Genomic DNA, 18694 nt, shown 5'->3' with positions numbered 1-18694 from the left:
AAATAGTATGAACTGTGATGAGAGGACAGGGTGACACAGTAGGTGCCCAGGCCAGCTCTCCACAGACTGCCCTGGCCTCATATCCCAGTTCCGCTGCTTGTCGGCTGTGTAGCCTTGGGTGAGTCTGGTATCTGTGTCTGTTTCCCATGGTTAAAGGCTCGGGTGATGATAGTGCTTACCTAAGGCTGAGTGCAGGAGTAAACAAATTAACTCCTGTAAAGACTATACCAGAGAGCCTAGCCCAGTGTATACAGTCAGTAAATATTAGCCATGATTATTCATAGCTCAGTATGCTGTGGGAACAGAGGAGAGACAAGGCTAAGCATCAGTTACAAAGGAGGAAGAATCAAGAGATATCCGTATTCTAACTGGAGCCTCTGTGTGTGTGCTAAGTCGCTTCAGTTGTGTCTGACTCTTTGCGACCCATGGACTGTAGCCCACCAGGCTCTTCTGTCCATGGGTTTCTCCAAGCAAGAATACAGGAGTGAGTTGCCATGCCCTTATCCAGGAACTGGAGCCTAGAAACAAGCAAGTGACATGAACAGCAAATGGAAAGTCTCCTTGGTGCTTCCTAAGTCTGTGCTCTCCAAGGACCAGCCCCTGGTGAAGCCACTGCACCCACCTGACCATCTCTTCCTTCCTTAGGGCCGACGACTGTTTTTGCGCTTCTCGGAAGCTGGACGCAGTGGCCATCGAAGCCAAGTTTAAGCAGGACCTGGGTTTCCGGATGCTGAACTGTGGGCGGACGGACCTGGTGAAGCAGGCAGTGTCTCTCCTGGGGCCCGATGGGATCAACACCATGAGCGAACAGGTATGGGCCCTCCCAGTGTCTGAATAGCCACCCCACCGCCGCAGTATGCCCCGCCCTAGGGCAAGAGGGAAACAGCAGGCACTGAGTAGAGGCTCCCTCTACTGGTGATGAAGGGTGATTTTTTTGTTGTTGCTATTGGTTTTTTTCCCTTAGTTTTTATTTTTTAAGTTTTTAAAATATCTTATAAAAGTATCCTTGTTCATCTTTATAGAAGTTTCACGTGATCATTGCAGCTGAAATGGAAAATAGAGAAAAATAGACTTATTCCAGAGAGGAAATAATGCCATCATCCAAATAACTATCATTTATATTTAGCATGTGTCCTTCAAGTCCTTTTTCCGGCATGGTTAAAATTAGTTCTCTGCCGGCCTCTTAGTGCATCATGGAACTAATCCAAGCAGATTTTCACCAAACTTTCAGGATATGTTTAAGATACACAAAAGTCATTCTGAAGGACCCTAGGAGATTCCTCAGAATTAGTCAGCCATCTCCCAAACCCCTAAAAGTGAGGTCCAGAGACCTTGTATGTCTATTGGCGAGATGTCCCCATGTGAGTGAAGATGTCATGTGTGGAGGAAACAAACAGCAGCTTTCAATGTTAGCCCCAGATGGAAAATCACAAGACAGACGGAGCTGTTTCTCACATGAGCAGCTCATGCAGCAAGTTCCAGAGAAGCAATATGAGCTAGCAGTTTTCTTGAGCAACACCAACGGAGCCCTAATACACACACACACACACACATATTATTAAAAAAAAAAAAACAGGGATTTATTATATTTTTCTTTTTTTCAGTATTTTATATTAAAGATACTTCGTAATATCATTACATGTTCTCTTTAAAATCACTTCAAATGGATACATTGGCTCAGATGGTAAAGAATCTGCCTGCAATGTGGGCCAACTGGGTTCAATCCCTGGGTCGGGAAGCTCCCCTGGAGAAGAAAATGCTGATGCACTCCAGTATTCTTGCCCAGAGAACTCCATGGACAGAGAAGCCTGGGGGGCTGCAGTCCACGGGGTTGCAAAGAGTCAGACATGAATGAGCAACTAACAAAGTGGTCATATTATTTGTTCAGTTAAACATAGTTCAGTTGTTGGATTGTTTCTAATTACTTAAATCAATAGTACTGAGAGAGATATACTCACTACTCAAGTCTTTGCTCAAATCTGATTATTTCATTAGAGAAATTTTTTGAAGTGGAAATAGTTGCTCAAATGCATCAATTTATCTTAAGGTCTTCAATCTCAAATTACTTCCTCAGAGACTGTCTCCTTGTATACCCTCTCCAACTATTTATGTGTACCCTATTAATCTTTTACTTTCTTTTGCTTGTTTTCCATTAGAGTTTAATTGATTTTCTTCTTTATTTCAAAGCACTCTTTACATATTAGGCATATAACCCTTTGTGATGATGTGACACAAATCTCAGTTTATTGTTTACCTCTTAATTGTGTTTATGTTTTCAATCTTACATCCTCAATGCTGTCAAGACTTTCTTTTGTGATTTCTTCCATTACTTTCATACCTTTTAGAAACAGATTCAGTTAAATGTCTTTTATGGTTTTAATTTTTTTCTCTACATCTCTAATCAAACTGTAAATGATTTGGCATGAGATAAGGCTCTAACCTGAACATTTTCCCACATAGCTTTCTTCACAGCACTGTTTATTGAAAAATCCACCCCTTACTTCCTGTTGATTATGGTACTTTGTAATAAGCAGGAATCATGGGCAAATATGGAATTGTGAAAACCATTCCTCATTCGCTTGCCTTTTGCTTGTAAATGATAACGTCAAAGCAGATAGAGTGCTGGGGTCATAATCAGAGGCACCAATTTCGTTTGACACTGACCAGCAGGCTGTATAGAGCAAAGACGACACTTGTTAAATCCTGAGATAGAAAATGCCATGGAAACAGTATTACCGATCAGATAGCTTAGGGCTGATATTACAGAATCCAGAAAGTTCCTAAGAGGTTTCAGTTAAACCAGCCACTTGTTTTAGCAAACAGTCTTAGATCTGTTGCACCCTAAGACACACAAACAAAATCCTCCAACTTAAGCCCAGATAAATGAAAAAAAAAAGACAATTTATGTTTCTCTTCTTGCTTCCATGTTGGTTTTCAAAATATGGAGGATTGTAGAGCTGTACATTTACTTTAGAATGTTGGATTCAGAGAACAAGCATAGTCTCTTTCACATGAGTAAGATTTTCCGTTTGTTATTGTCGAGTGACACAGCCACCTTGTAAACCTTCTCCGTTCTCTGGTTTTAACTCATCGCAGGGCATGACCCCCCTGATGTACGCCTGTGTCCGTGGGGACGAGGCGATGGTTCAGATGCTGCTGGATGCCGGAGCTGACCTGAATGTGGAGGTGAGGGTGCAGAGGGCTGCAGGGCCCCTGGGCTTGGCAGTCCCCGGGGAAGGCGTGCAAAGAGAGGGGGGCTTTATCTCTCAAGAGCCACCACTGAGGGTGCTCAGTCCAGCAAATAGGTCAGACCAGCTGTTGGATTTCCTCCATCCTGAGGCCCCAGCCCAACCAGACTCCAAGAAGCTGCCTGCAAGCATTTTTCATTTTAAAACAACCCGTGCGGCTGCACAGAGCTCTAACTTTTCCCTTGGCTCAGCAATACCGAGTCTCTGATCCTTCCCACTGATCCATTCCTCCTGGGATCCGTCAGAGAGAGCTCTCCTGAACCACCAGCCCTTCCCACTGCCAAATACAAAGCTGGTCCACGTCCCCTGTGATCCCCAGATCTTCCACCCTCCCTCACCGAATCCTGATTGGCCCACTTGGTTGGCCTGCTAAAGCCACGGGTCTCAAAGCTAATTGCAGAGCTTCCTCGAGGCCGTGTGACATAGTGGAAAGTGTGCCCCCACAGGCTTCAGAATTTGATACGTGGGTTCAGATTCTGAAACCGCTGCATCTTAGTAACTTGCTTTTCTGCTTGGGCGAGTGGTTTCACCTTCCTGAGCCACAGCGTTCCCCTTTGTGAAATGGGAGAATAATCACACCCATCTCAGACAGTTGTTGGAAGAAATAAATATAGAAGAGCATCAGTTTGGAATTCAGTTAATATTGGTGCCCCCCTCAGGACTTTTGATAGGTCAAATTGTACTTCTTGATCATATTCTATGCTATCTTAAGACCCACTCTCACAAAAAAGAAACATAAGACAACTGACTTTCTTCTAGCAGTTCCGAGGTTGGGAAGATTGATGGACTTGCTGAAGTCCCAACTCAGCCACTCCAGAAAACTATGTTTTAGTTCAAAATTAGATGCTCTTGTAGTCTTAGTACTGTGCTTAAAAAAAAAAATTGCTTTATATTCATCTGAGGAAAACAGGCAGTAGGCATGGTTTTGGATCCAAAACCATCTGGGATCTTATCGGTTTTCAAGTATTGGGGGTTTTTGTTCCCTGATGTGAATCCCCAAGCACCATGCACATCCCTGCAAGAGCTCCTCACTTTTGGGTCTCTGGTCCTCTAGCCCATCCCATAGCTTCCAGCTTAAGGTCCTCGCCTAGCCAGTGGTTAGAGAACTCAACTCTTCTGAAAGCAGCAGACATCACAGTTGTATGGCCCCGGGAATGTTTAGAAGAAAAGCCATGGGCGGATGACAGACCATCCTGCAGGACCCTAGCCTGTCCTGTCCACTGTCCTGCAGCCTGTCTCTTGGTCTGCGGTGTTTTGAGGTCCCCATGTTGGAAGACCAATATCAGATTTCTCATTCATGCCCAAAAGAGGTTTATGCCTAGGTTTCCAGTAGCATGAGCATCCTTGTCAACCAGGAAGCCAGCAGAAGCATGAAATGAGGACAGTGTGGGAGGAGCTGTGACCAGGCAGTGATCTTCCTCCATCAGATGGGAGGTGGTCTTGCTTGACTTGGAAGCTCGAAGCAGACCTCCCCTTGTGTGGGGTTTGCCACTGCCAAGAATTTCCCCTAAAGATGTGGATGTGATGGTCGCGGCCTCACCTGACATCCTGTAGCTCTCAGAAGCCCGCCCTCCCTTAAGCAGGAAGAGCAGACAGGCAGGGGAGCTGGTTCATTGTAGACACCATTACAATTTCTTCAAGACTCCTTAGAGGCAGTCAGCAGTCACCCATTTAACTCTCTTCTAATGAGCAGCAAAGGAGTTTTTGTTGTGTACAGAGGATATAAAGTCACTACCCTGTATGTCTCCAGCATTGCCCAAGGTGCCTTCCAGGACATCCTCTGTACATCTCTAGCCTGCGTGCCCAGCCACAGATAGGTCAGATTTGCTCGTCTAAGTATTTTGAAGGTCACATTTTGAAAATAATTTCAATTTGTTTATAGGTTGTCAGTACTCCTCATAAATATCCATCCGTCCACCCCGAGACCCGCCATTGGACGGCTCTGACTTTTGCTGTGTTGCATGGACATATTCCTGTAGTTCAGGTATTAACGTATTTCCCTATCCACATCTGACCTTTAATTGTACCTCTTTCATCACGCAAATCTGTACCTCCCCCGGCATGCCTATTCCCCCAGAGATTCATATTGGTTAATTGCAATGAAATACAGCACATTCATATTATATGAATGAAAATACTATGTGGAATGATCTATATGGCCTGGCTTTAACCAATATGAACTTATCACATACCTACATGCAGCCTTACACACAGAGTGGCAAACCTACCAAGTTGTTCCCAGTGGCTCAAGGGTGGGGCCTGAGCTATGACTTTGTGGATTTGTTCATTTTTACTTGTCATAACGTGAACCTAAGACATGGCTGGTGTGAGACCTTAGAAACTTCCCTTAGGTGTGACCCCAGTGTTTGCATAGAGTCTAGAGGTTTCCAACCAGTAAGAAGCAGCCGAGCCACCAAGGGAGCGATTCCAAATGACACTTGCTTGGATCCCACTTATGGAGAATCCCACGTAAGAGGTCTAGGGTAGAGTCTTCATGTGTGTCTTCTGAAACAGGTACCCAAATATGGAGAGATGTCCTCATCCAAGATCCTTTGGGCACATAAGTTGTTTTCCCCTCACCATTTCTGGTTGTTGTAGAGTTGATGTTCAATGGACAGCCATCCAGTATATTCTAGATCTTAAACTTGGTTCATTCTAGATCTTAAAACTTTACTTCATTGGAAAAAAAGAGATCGGCACCCCCCCCCCACCAGTTCCCTGACCACATCTGGCCCCATAGTGAATGCTGAGTTTCAGGTACATCAGGAACTCCTCTCCTTTTATGTGGTCCAAGCCTCTTAGAATTACACAGAGCAGAAAATAGGATGTCAGGGACCCCTCAGCAATCTTGGAGTTTCGTAGGAATCCTTTATTGTTTCCTAGGTCATGGGAATCCTTAACACACATCAAAGGCATGTTTCAGGAGGTTGAGCATATGACATGTCACACCAAGAGCTGACTTCTGCCTGTAGAACGTCATGACCAGCCCAGTCCTAGTAGAGGAATCTAAGAAAGAAGGGGTTGGAGGGTGGCCTAGTGGATACAAGTAACATCCCTTAATGTGCAGTGGCATCCCCAGCCTTTAAATCAGGAATAAGAGCAGCGGGCAGCCACGCAAAGCCAAAGGGAAGTCAGGTCACCTCTCTGCTGCAGTTGCACACGTGACAGAATGCCAAGTAGGCAGCCCCTCCTGACTATGCCCTCAGGTAGTCTTTTGCAGGTAAAACAGGCATTTCCCCCTCATTTACATCAGCAGTGCTGACAGCACATTCACTGTGAGATCCGGCATGGACAGACTCTCCATTTTTAGGAAGCCCAGATATCTTAAAGAATGCACAGAATGGAGTCATACGCAGCAGCACTCCTGGAAGCTCCTTCTGCCACTTTATTCACTGATCTTGCTGGCCAGGAGGTTCAGCATTTGCTGAGCTGAGTTTCTAGGATGTTCCAGAAGGGATTCTTGTCCTGGTTGGCCCAGTGATCCCCAAAGTCCTTCAAAACTCTTAAGATTCTATGGTTCTAAGGGACCTCTCTAATACTCTGAGGCTTTTTGTCACTGATCCCCAGAGGAAGTTCTCTAGCAGTGTGGTGCCACGAAATTCTAGCTCAGTGCTTCTAGAAACATTAATGTACATAGAAATCACCTGAAGAGCTTGTTGAAATGCAGATTCTAATCATTTGTTGTGGGGTGGAGCCTGAGAACCAGCATTTCAAACAGACTCCCTGGGGATGCTGATGCTACTGTCCGTGAACCACAGTTTGAGTGATTTGAGTGGTCTGAGGCCCTAGGAGATGTGAGAGGCTCTCAGTTCACCCTCTGAGGTGCAGTTGCCCTGCCCCTGAGCACGTGGTCATGGACCCAGAGGAGAGCAGGAACATTGGCACCACACTGATTTCCACCAGCTTTTCCTGGCGTGTCCTTTAAACATCTCAATGACCACTCTTCCTCCGCAGCTCCTCCTGGATGCCGGGGCCAAGGTGGAGGGCTCTGTGGAGCATGGCGAGGAGAACTACTCAGAAACGCCCCTCCAGCTCGCAGCCGCCGTAGGTAAGAGTCTCTGATGCTCGTCCCAGCCAAGGGGCTCCAGCACCCTGTCCCTTGATGTGTCTGTGACTGTGTGTTTGCTTGATTCTCTTATCAAACCCCCTTCTCTGGGCTTGCAGGAAATTTTGAACTGGTTAGTTTGCTGTTGGAGCGAGGCGCGGACCCCCTGATAGGAACCATGTACAGGAATGGAATTTCTACCACCCCCCAGGGTGATATGAACTCTTTCAGCCAGGCCGCAGCCCATGGACACAGGTAGGCTAGGATGGGCCATGAGGTCCCAAGTGGTGCTTGTTAAAAATGCAGATTCCCAGGCCTACCCCAGACTCACTGCATCTCTGGATGTGGGGCCCAGAGGCAGTCCAGGCCTGGCCAACATCACATATTGCACGTCCACGGGTCCTTCCCCAACCGGCTTTCATCTCACAGACGTCACTCTTTGCCAGTGTTGGTCAGAGTTCATCACATCACCTGTCATGACGTAAGAAGAATCCATTTAAAGAATAATAAAACCTCTCATGTTTGGTTACTTCCCATCTACATTTCCTTCAGGATTTACCCCATCAGATTTTACTATGCATAACCCCAAGCGAAGCAAATTCACCATGGGGGGAGTGCAGGCAGACTTAAAAGGGCAGAGTTCTAGAACCTTCTAGATATTTGGGGAAAGCACTTAGCCCAAGTCATCCTCAAGTAAACTTAGCCCAGTCCCACCCCACCATCTCCTCCAGCCTCAACAGGTAGTGCCCTGGTCACACCTCTGAAACCACCACTCCAGAGTTGTCCCATCCTTCTTTTGTCCCAAGTCGAGAGGGTTCCCACATCCCCCACCCTGCCCCCACCCTGGCACAGCCCTTGCATCTCTGAGTGTCTTCCTCTCTGGGTTTATGATTGACAGGAATGTGTTCCGCAAACTGCTCGCTCAGCCAGAGAAGGAGAAGAGTGATATCCTGTCCCTGGAGGAGATTCTGGCTGAGGGGACTGACCTGGCAGAGACAGCCCCGCCCCCACTGTGTGCCAGCCGCAACAGCAAGGCCAAACTCAGAGCCCTGAGGGAGGCCATGTATCACAGCGCTGAGCATGGCTACGTGGATGTCACAATTGATATCAGGAGCATAGGTCAGTCTGGGGGCCTTTCATGGCTGGGCATGGTGCCTCCACCCAGCTCCAGGTCACATACCCACACGTGTGTACACACACACACATGCACACACGCACGTGCACACACCCCTGTGCACACACCCCTCAAGGAAACGCAGCCAGTCCCACCCCAGACAGCAGCGTTCTGCCGGCCCCAGAAACCCACCCTCAGGCCACCCTTCCACGATTCCCAAACCCTGGACCCTGAGTTAGGAATCCGAGTCACCTGGGGAGCTTGTCTGAATACAGATTGCCAGGCCCTACACCCAGAGGCTCTGCTGTCGAGGGTCTGGATGGATAAAGGCTGGAAATCTTTATATTTAACAATCATCCCAGGTGGTTCCCAGTGGTTGGAGAATCGCTGCCTGAGAGCACTGAGATCCATGAAGCAGCTGCTGGCATCAGCTAGGATGAGGGCATCCCGTCCCTAGTGGGGATCCCCCTACTACAGGAGCAAAGCCATGCCCAAGGAAAAATTGGGTGTCTCTCCCTTGAGCAGGCTAGCCCAGGGCCATCCCTTCCATGCATCTGGGGAACAGGCTAGCCCAGCCCTCACCCAGCTAATGGCACCAGCTCCAGCCCAGAAACAGCAGGGCGGAGCAAGGGCTGTAAACACAGGGTGTGGCAGGTCAGGATAGGCTGAGGCCTCCAGTGCTATTCTGGAAACTTGTCTCTCTCAGAGAGTGGCTGTTGAGTATGGGGGATATTATGCCATTCCCTGGCAGCCTGTGTAGCTGGATTCTGAAGCTCAAGACTCTGAATGGTGCATTTATAAGCAGTAGCAAGTGCCCCAGCCTCACGGTCGGGGGGAGAAGCGAGTCACAGCCATCAGCTGCTGGAGAGGTTTCTATTAAGGGAGGAAGACCTGATGAAGTGCCTGCAGATGGAAATGTTGTTTTGCACACGGCAGCAGTATCCTCCTGTGTCTTCATATTCAGATGGAAATGCCCGCCCTGGCCAGAGCAGCTGACAGTGAGGTTCACTGTGGGTTTCACCAGCTCAGAGCTCTGGGCATGGAGGCAGAGGGGATGGGGAAGGAAGAGGTCAGAACTCAGAAGGCTGCAGTCTGCATTACAGTTTCAATACTCTACACGGTGATTACACTTTGTAAACTGTAGTCCCCAATACGGAGAAGGCAATGGCACCCCACTCCAGTACTCTTGCCTGGAAACTCCCATGGGTGGAGGAGCCTGGTGGGCTGCAGTCCATGGGGTGGCGAAGAGAGTCAGACATGACTGAGCAACTTCACTTTCGCTTTTCACTTTCATGCATTGGAGAAGGAAATGGCAACCCACTCCAGTGTTCTTGCCTGGAGAATCCCAGGACGGGGGAGCCTGGTGGGCTGCCATCTATGGGGTCTCACAGAGTCAGACACGACTGAAGCAACTTAGCAGCAGCAGCAGCCCCTAATAACACGAGGAACGTGCAGAACTGGATACCCATAGTTAACGGACTTGAATTATGACCTTTAATTTTAACTTCTGCAAGTCTTTGGGAAAGAAGAAACAAAACAGCTCTGACTCGATGCAATGAAAGGCGGTCTCTTGGTCTCATGATCTGGTAATGTCCTCAGGAAAGGCCAGCTTCCACATAGAAACACGCCTCCTCTGGTTGTTGTCTGCCCTCCCCTCCCTCACCCCGCCCCCCCTTTCCAGGTGTCCCGTGGACCCTGCATGCGTGGCTGGAGTCTTTGCGGATCGCCTTCCAGCAGCACCGCAGGCCTCTCATTCAGTGCCTGTTGAAGGAGTTCAAGACCATTCAGGAGGAAGAGTACACGGAGGAGCTGGTCACTCAGGGCCTGCCCCTGATGTTTGAGATCTTGAAAGCCAGCAAGGTACGAGGGGCTCCTGTGGGCAAGAAGCACAGCTGGGGAGTTCTGATCTCGGCGCTCCTGCCCCTCGGGTGGGAGTCTTGCAGTCACTGGTCTGGTGCACTGGTCTGGTACCCTGGCTGCTTACAGCTGCTTGTGTGGCCACTCGCAAGGCAACTGCTCTGCTGGGCACCTGTTCCGTCCCAGGCACTTGGGCACACGGGACAAAGTAAAGGATACCTTCCGGCCAGGGAACTTGCACAAAAGTGGGGGTGCTACAGCCCAAGCGTACCTGAGGTGGCTTGTGAAACAGTGTTAAATTGTGTGGCAAAGGCTCTGAGGAGTGTGGGAAGGTTGGAGGAAGGTGTCACTGAGATGCTGAGACCAGGGCAGGCCTGGACAGACAGTAGGACATAGGACATTGGGAATCCAAGGGGAAGAGGGAAATGGGTGTAGCTGCCTTGGATGCAGACCCCATAGGGGTCCCTGGAAAGCCAGGCCCCGAGAAGGCTTTTCAGGTCTGAGGACAGCACGTGCCTAGCCCTTCAGGCTCACTCCCCATTCCTCAGGGGCCCCTGCGTTCCTGTTGACACTTCATTCCCAGCATCGGGAAAATGCTGCAACCCCTGCACAACAGGTCCTTCTAAGACAGTGGAGGCTGTGAAGTGTCAGGGAATTAGGCCTCTGAACCAAAAGGGCTGCATGGATTTCCCTGCCAGAGTGAGGAGGGGAGTATGGAGCAGCCTGCTCTATAGCGTGTGGGGACGGCCCCACGGCAAAGCCCTGGCAACACATCCGGCTGATTTCTGAGCCTCGGAGCACCTGGCCCAGAGTCCAGTGTGGGTCCCATCAGTTATTCTCATTAGCACCAGAGACTTAGGGGCCCCTGTGGGCTGGATATATGCCTAATGTCAAGCCCCACTTAGACCCAGAATGGGAGCAGGTGTGCCAGGCCTCAGGTAATGAGCCTCAGTGATTCCACAAAGAGCAGAACCCACTGGAAGCATTTCAAAGCCAAACTCTCCCTCAGCCCTCACCCATCCCCCCAGCTTGAAAAGAAATAAATAGATAAGCCCTGAAATTACCTAAGAGACCACCTTAGTGAAAAACGTTGCTGGGTCTATTCCCAGGGTCTGGTGTTGTAATTGGTTTTTGGTTTGTTTGTTTGTTTGTTTTCCTTTTATGGGCTATAATGGGAATTCCAAAAATTACTAAGGCATGCTGTGTATTAAGGAAACCTAATCTATGGGTTTTTTAAGTAAATTTATTTTGAAGTATGGCATACATCAGAAAAGTGCCCAGGTCATAGCTGTGGAGTCTAATGAATTTTCACAAGGCAAACTTACTTGTGTGATCAGCATCCAGACCAAGAAGTAAAACATTGCTAGCATTCCTGCAGGCGCCTTGGATCCCACTCAACCACTACCCGCACCCACAAAGAGCACCCAACAGCAGCTGATAGCAGTAGCTAGAGGCCTAAAAGAAAGGAGGGAGGGGCCTTTGGCAGGAGATGTGGACTAGAGCAGGCTTCCCCGGTGGCCCTAGTGGTAAAGAACCTGCCTGCCAGTGCAAATGATTTAAGAGACACGGGTTCAGTTCCTGGGTTGGGAAGATCCCCTGGAGGAGGGCATGGCAACCCACTCCAGTACTCTTGCCTGGAGATTCCCATGGACGAAAGAGCCCAGCAGGCTACAATCCGTGGGGTCGCGCGGAGTTGGACACGACTGAAGTGACCTAACCCGCACACATGCACGTGTACTAGAGCCTGCTCTGTCCAGCTGTCCTGATCTTGGAGGGGAGGGGGAGGCAGGGATGGGGCAGGAGCACTCATGGTCAGGAGACAAGAGTCTGGGAAAAGGCACATTCAAGAGTCAGGTTTGCCCTATGTGACCAACAGGAAAGCCCATCTATGTCTGTAACGTATATATATGAGTGTCCATATTAAATAGGTGGCTGAGTTGTAAAGAGTCCACCTATCAGTGCAGGAGATGCAGGTTCGATCCTTGGGTCGCAAAGATCCCCTAGAGAAGGAAATGGTAACCCACTCCAGCATTCTTCCTAGGATAATCCCACAGACAGAAGAGCCTGGCAGGCTACAGTCCATGAGATCACAGAGTCAGACATGACTGAGTACTTATGCACGACAAGGGTGTCCATAGCAGTGTTACCTGTGATAGGAAAAAATGGGGAACACCTCCAATACCCATTAACGTAGAATGGGCAAATAAATTGTATGTTCACCGCATGCATGTGTACTAAGTTGTTTCAGCCGTGTCTGACTCTTTACACGCCTATGGACTGTACTCCCCAAGGCTCCTCAGTTCATGGGATTCTGCAGGCAAGGATGCTGGAATGGGTTGCCATGCCCTCCTCCAGTATATTCACTGCATGAAATAATAAACAAAAATGGGGTTTTTTTAAAGTCAGGTTTTCCCTAGTTGGGGAGAGGTGGGAATGGGGGTGGTCAATGGCAACCCCTACTGGTGAATTGTGGTATTGTTTTAACAATAAAAACATTTCAATAACCAATTAACAATGTTGTGGTAGTTTCAGGTGAATAGCGAAGGGACTAAGCCATACGTGTACATGTACATTATCCCCCAAACCTCCCTCCCATCCAGGCTGCCACATAACATTGAGCAGAGTTCCATATGCTATACAATAGATCGTTGTTGGTTATCCATTTTAAATCTAGCGGTGTGTACATGACCTTCCCAAAACAGAAGCAACCTAAATGTCCATTGACATACGAATGAATAAAGATGTGGTACGTATATACAATGGAATATTATTCAGCCATTAAAAAGAGTGAAATAATGCCGTTTGCGGCAACATGGATGGACCTAGAGAGTGCCGTAGGGAGCGAAGTCACACAGAGAAGGAGAAATACCATATTACATCCCTTGTACGTGGACTCTAAGAAGAAATTATACAAATGAACTGACAAAACAGAGGGAAACTCACAGACTTAGTTAGAGACTTTGGGAGATGTGGTATTCATACTGACTCAGTTCAGTTCCGTCGCTCAGTCGTGTCTAGCACTTCGCAACCCCATGGACTGCAGCATGCCAGGCTTCCCTGTCCATCACCAACTCCTGGACCCTACTCAAACTCATGTCCATCGAGTCAGTGATGCCATCCAACCATCTCATCCTCCGTCATCCCCTTCTCCTCCTGCCTTCAGTCTTTCCCAGCGTCAGGGTCTTTTCCAGTGATTCAGTTCTTTGCATCAGGTGGTCAACGTATTGGAGCTTCAGCATCAGTCCTTCCAATATTTAGGACTGATTTACTTTACAATTGGCTGGTTTGATCTCCTTGCAGTCCAAGGGACTCTCAAGAGTCTTCTCCAATACCACAGTTCTACGGAGGGCAAAAAAGAGGTGATCAGTTCCTGGTGGCTACAGGGTGAAGTCAAGCATTCTCCAAGCACAGTGATACTCCTGTGGTCAGAAGTCTGGAGAGAGATGATGGCAGCCAGTTGAGAAAGTGCTGCAAAGCTCTGCCCTCAGAAAGTATCCTCTTGGAAGGCATGAGTAGCAATGCATTGTTCCTGCTGTCTCCACTAACAAATGCCTGTTCAGGTCATGTCTGCTGCTCTGTGTGAACAAACATCTGCTTCTATCAGAGTAGTGAACAAGAATGGAGAATTCCTGTAAATATTAATAAATCCGCTTTGCAGTCAACTCAGAGAATCATAGCCACCCTGTCAAGTGAAGTGGATGCTTTCTCCCCATCTTTGACGCGTGCTTGATCAGATATTACTTGACATCTGGTTGCAGATGTGCTTTTTTGCTCCCACTTCTATTCATTTATTTATTTGGCTGCACCAGGTCTTACTGGCTGCACACAGGATCTTCGATCTTCGTTGTGGCATATGGAATCTACTTCCCTGACCAGGGATCAACCAGGGGACCCCTGCAGTGGGAGCATCGAGTCTTAGCCACTGGACCACCAGGGAAGTCCCAGCCCCACTTCTAAATTTTATCTTTAAATATCTAAAGAATTCAGTTTCTCTAGATTTCCCTAGGAGTAGAACAATGCAGTCATTGTTTAAAAATAGGTCTGTTTAAAGAGAGTTTCTGGCCATTTATACATACATACATACATGTATACATACATAATTCTTCTGGACATTTATCCATTCCACAGTCATGAGTGCCCACTAGTCTACAGCAGTGGTGGGATGTTCTTTACCCTCCTGGAGCTTACTGTGTCCAGGGAAGGGGCAGACCCACAGTAAGCCAGGACATAAATCAGCAAAAGAGGGTGAGCGCAAGATAAACGCTATGAAAAAAAAAAGAAAAAGATCTTGGACAACGATGTAGCCTCTGGGGGGTGGGGCAGGCAAGGTCTAATCTAGAGAGGATGATGAGCAAAGTCTCCTCCCAGAGGAGGTAGTGTATGAACAACCACCTAAGTGAGGAAGAGCTGCCAGCCACACACAGGCCTGGAGCCAAAGCATTCCACTCGGGGATCGGGAACCTGGCGGAGCGAAGTTCCTGGTGGGGATGTGTTTGATGTGCTGGAGAACCTGCAAATGGAGGGACACAGGAGGAAGTGTGAGAAGTGAAGTCAGACTGCACGGGGCCTTTCTCCAGGGTGCACATTTGGGGTTTTCCTCCACATGCACTCAACAGAACACCACTGGGGACTTTAGCCAAGGGCGAGATGTGAGCTATGCAGCATTTTTTTTTTTTTCCTTGTGACTTGTACACTTTTTAAGTTTTATTTCCCCGCTTTTTTTTAATTGACCTTTTTAAATTAAACTTTTTATTTTGAGACAGCTGTAGATTCTCATGCAGTTGTAAGAAAACATACAGAGAGATTACTTTGCTTCCCCCACTGACAGTATCTTGCAAAATGACAGTTAAATGTCACAACCAAGATACTGACATGGCACTGTCAACATGCAGAAAATTTCCATCGCCCTAAGGCTCCCTCACATCGCTCTTTTTTTTTCGGCTTGGGGATCTTAGTTCCCTGACCAGGAATCAAGCCCAGGCCCCTTGCAGTGGAAGCGCAGAGTCTTAACCACTGGACTGCCAAGGAAGTCCTTTTTTCTTTCTTTTTTTTTTCTTGTTGCTCTTTTATAGCTACCCCCATACCCTTCTGCCCCGACTCCCTCTTTACACTCTGGTAACCATTAATCTGGTCTCCATTTCTCTAATCTTGTCATTTCAAGAATGTGATTTAAATGGAATCATACAGTAGGAAACTTTTTAGGATTGGATTTTTCTCACTCAGTATAATTCTCTGAAGGTTCTTCCAGGTCACTGCATGTGTTGATAGTTTGTTTCTTCCTGTTGCTGCATAGTACTCTATGGTATGGACGGATTGCGGTTTATTAACTACTCACCCATTGAAGGACGTCTGAGTTGTTTCCAGTTTTGAGCTATTACAAATAAAGCTACTATAACACTCCAGCACAGGTGTTTGATGTGAATATGTCTTCATTTCTCTGGGATAAATGCTCAGGAGTGCAATTGCTGGGTTGTATGGTAGTTGCATATTTAGTTTCTAAAGACGCTGCTAAACTGTTTTTGAGACAGGCTGCACCATTTTACATTCCCACCAGCAAAATATGAATAATGAAATTTCTCCACATTCTCACTGTTTGGTGCTATTGCTATCTTTTTATTTTAGCCATTCTGATCGATGTGTAAGTGGTATCTAATTGTGGTTTTAATTTGCATTTCCCTAAATGGCTAATGATGTTGAACATATTTTCATGTGCTTTTTGCCATCTGTATATGCTCTTCAGTGAAATGTCTGTGTCCTTTGCCTGTGTTCTAATTAAACTGGTTTTTCACTGTTGAATGTTGAGAGTTCTTTGTAAATTCTAGAAAATAGTCTCTTGTCAGATATATGGCTTGCAAATACTTTCTTTCTCCCACTCAGTAGCTTGTCTTTTTATCCTCTTAATTTTAAGGAAGTCCAATTTTAGTTTTTCCTTTTGTGGAGATTCTGCTTTTGGTATCAAGTATCAGAACGCTTTGTTGTTGTTCAGTTGCTAAGTTGTGTCTGACTCTTTGCGACCCCATGGACTGCAATGTGCCAGGCTTCTCTGTCCTTCACTAACTCCCAGAGCCGGCTCAAACTCATGTCCATTGGAGTCAATGAGTCCATCCAACCATCTCATCCTCTGTCACCGCCTTCTCCTCCTGCCTTCAATCTTTCCCAGCATCAGGATCTTTTCCGATGAGTCAGCTCTTCGCATCAGCTACCCAAGGTATTGGAGCTTCAGCATCAGTCCTTCCAATGAATATTCAGGGTTGATTTCCTTTAGGATTGACTGATTTGATCTCCTTGCTGTCCAAGGGACTCTCAAGAGACTTCTCCGGCACCACAATTCAAAAACATCAATTCTTTGGCTCTCAGCCTTCTTTATGGTCCAACTCTCACATCCATACATGACTACTGGAAAAACCATAGCTTTAACTATATGTACTTTTGTAAGCAAAGTGATGTCTCTGCTTTTTAATATACTGTCTAGATTTGTCATAGCTTTTCTTCCAAGGAGCAAGCATCTTTTTAATTTTGTGGCTGTAGTCACCATCTGCAGTGATTTTGGAGCCCAAGAAAATAAAATGTCTCACTGTTTCCATTGTTTCTTCATCTATTTGCCATAAAGTGATGGGACTGGGTGCCATGATCTTCGTTTTTTGAATGTTGAGTTTTAAGCCAGCTTTTTCACTCTCCTCTTTCACCCTCATCAAGAGGCTCTTTAGTTCCTCTTCATTTTCTGCCATAAGGGTGGTATCATCTGCAGCTACAAGGTTGTTGATATTTCTCCCAGCAATCTAGATTCCAACTTGTGATTCATCCAGCTGCTTTGCCTGGCCCAAATCTTGAAGGTCTCCTCCTCATTTTTTTTCTAGAAGCTTTATAGTTTCATGTTTTATATTTAAGTCTGTGATTCATTTCATCTTGAGTTAATTTTTGTATGAGGTGTGGGACTTTGATCAACGTTGCTGTTTTGTTTTTGCTTTGCCAGTGGATGTTCACTTGCTCCAGCATCTTTGTTGAAAAGACTTTCATCAAATTACTTTTACACCTTTGTCAAGTCAGTTGGGCATATTTGTGTGGGTCTGTTCCTGGGATTTCTGTTCTGTTCCATTGATCCGTGTGTTTGTCCACCATTACCACAGCTTTTTTTTTTTTTTTTTTTTTTTTATCCGTGCCATGTGGCATGCATGAGGCATACTGTAGCTTAGTTCCCAGACCAGGGATCAAACCCGTGCCCCCTGCAGTAGAAGCTCAGAGTCTTTACCACTGGGCTGTCGGGGAAGTCCCCACCCACGGTCTTGATTACTGTAGCTAAAAAATAAATCTTGAAGTTGGGTAAATTGTTTCCTCCCATGTTATTCTTTTACCAAATGAATTCCTATTCTTTGCCTTCTATATAAATTTTAGAACAAATTTGTTAGTTTGTGTCTTCTCTCTCTACTACTCCTCTGTCTTAAGTTATCTTTATTATTGGCTTCTTTGGGTTTTTCTTTTTTTTATTTTATTTTTTTCCCAGATCTCTTAGGTAGAAGCTTGAGACTTTTCCTTTTTTTCTTTAATGTACATTTGATATTATACATATCTTTCTCAGCACCACTCTGTGTACCATGGAATTTGATATGTTTTATTCTCATTTTCATTCAGTTTAGCATGTTTTTTATTTCCCTTGGAACTTCCTTTTTGACTTAAGAATTATTTAGAAATGTGTTATTTAGTTTCCAATTGTTTGGAGATTTTTCTCTTATCTTTCTGTTATTGATTCCTAGGTTGATTCCATTGTGGTCAGAGAACATTCTGCATTATTTCAATCCTTTTAAAATTTTGAGGCTGGTTTTATGGACCAGGATATAGTCTATCTAGGTATATGTTTCATGGCACTTAAAAAGACTGGATTTGGGAATTCCCTGGTGATCCAGTGGTTAGGATTTGGTGCTTTCACTGTTGTGGGCGTCAGATCCCTGGTCAAGGAACTGAAATCCCAAAAGCTGTGCAGCGTGGTCAAAGGAAAAAGGACTGTTTCTGCCCTTGTTGAGTGGAGTGTTCTGTAAGTGTTGGTAAGACCCTGTTGGTTGATGATGATGGTAAGTTCTTCCGTATCCTACAGATTTTCTGTCTCATTATTTATTCTATCAGTTGAGAGAGGAATAATAAAATCTCCAACTGCGACTGTGGATTTGTCTGTTTCTTCTTTTGGGTCTATCAATTTTTGATTCACACATTTTGCAGATCTATTGTTCAGTGCATACACTTTTAGGACTGTAACATCTTCTCGGTAAATTAACCCTTTTATCATTTTATAATGCCCTTCTCTCTTCTGCTAGTTTTTTTGCTCTGAAATATACATTCTGTAATATTAATATAGCCTCTCCTGCTTTCCTTTGATTAATGTTCATGTGATATATATTTTTTCCATCCGTTACTCTCAACTTGCCTGTTTTATTAGAT

At 46.2% G+C, this 18694-nt stretch overlaps 1 protein-coding gene across 3 annotated transcripts in view; it reads left to right on the top strand.

The window, feature by feature from the left end:
* BTBD11 (BTB domain containing 11) overlaps positions 1-18694 on the top strand; it is a 331679-nt gene that overhangs the window by 279911 nt on the left and 33074 nt on the right. For 2 of the 3 annotated variants that reach the window (XM_040234784.1, XM_040234782.1), the window contains 7 exons: positions 646-811; positions 3097-3186; positions 5131-5232; positions 7203-7296; positions 7413-7548; positions 8192-8412; positions 10089-10267. In XM_040234784.1, coding sequence (XP_040090718.1) covers positions 646-811; positions 3097-3186; positions 5131-5232; positions 7203-7296; positions 7413-7548; positions 8192-8412; positions 10089-10267 — 988 coding nt within the window. The remainder of the gene's footprint in view (positions 1-645; positions 812-3096; positions 3187-5130; positions 5233-7202; positions 7297-7412; positions 7549-8191; positions 8413-10088; positions 10268-18694) is intronic. The other variant, XM_040234783.1, reaches the window with a different exon arrangement.

Source organism: Oryx dammah, unplaced genomic scaffold (assembly GCF_014754425.2).
Source record: "Oryx dammah isolate SB20612 unplaced genomic scaffold, SCBI_Odam_1.1 HiC_scaffold_29, whole genome shotgun sequence".
Classification (NCBI taxonomy): domain Eukaryota; kingdom Metazoa; phylum Chordata; class Mammalia; order Artiodactyla; family Bovidae; genus Oryx; species Oryx dammah.
The sequence above is the reverse complement of the archived record's forward strand: the minus strand, read 5'-3'. Positions and strand labels throughout refer to the sequence as shown.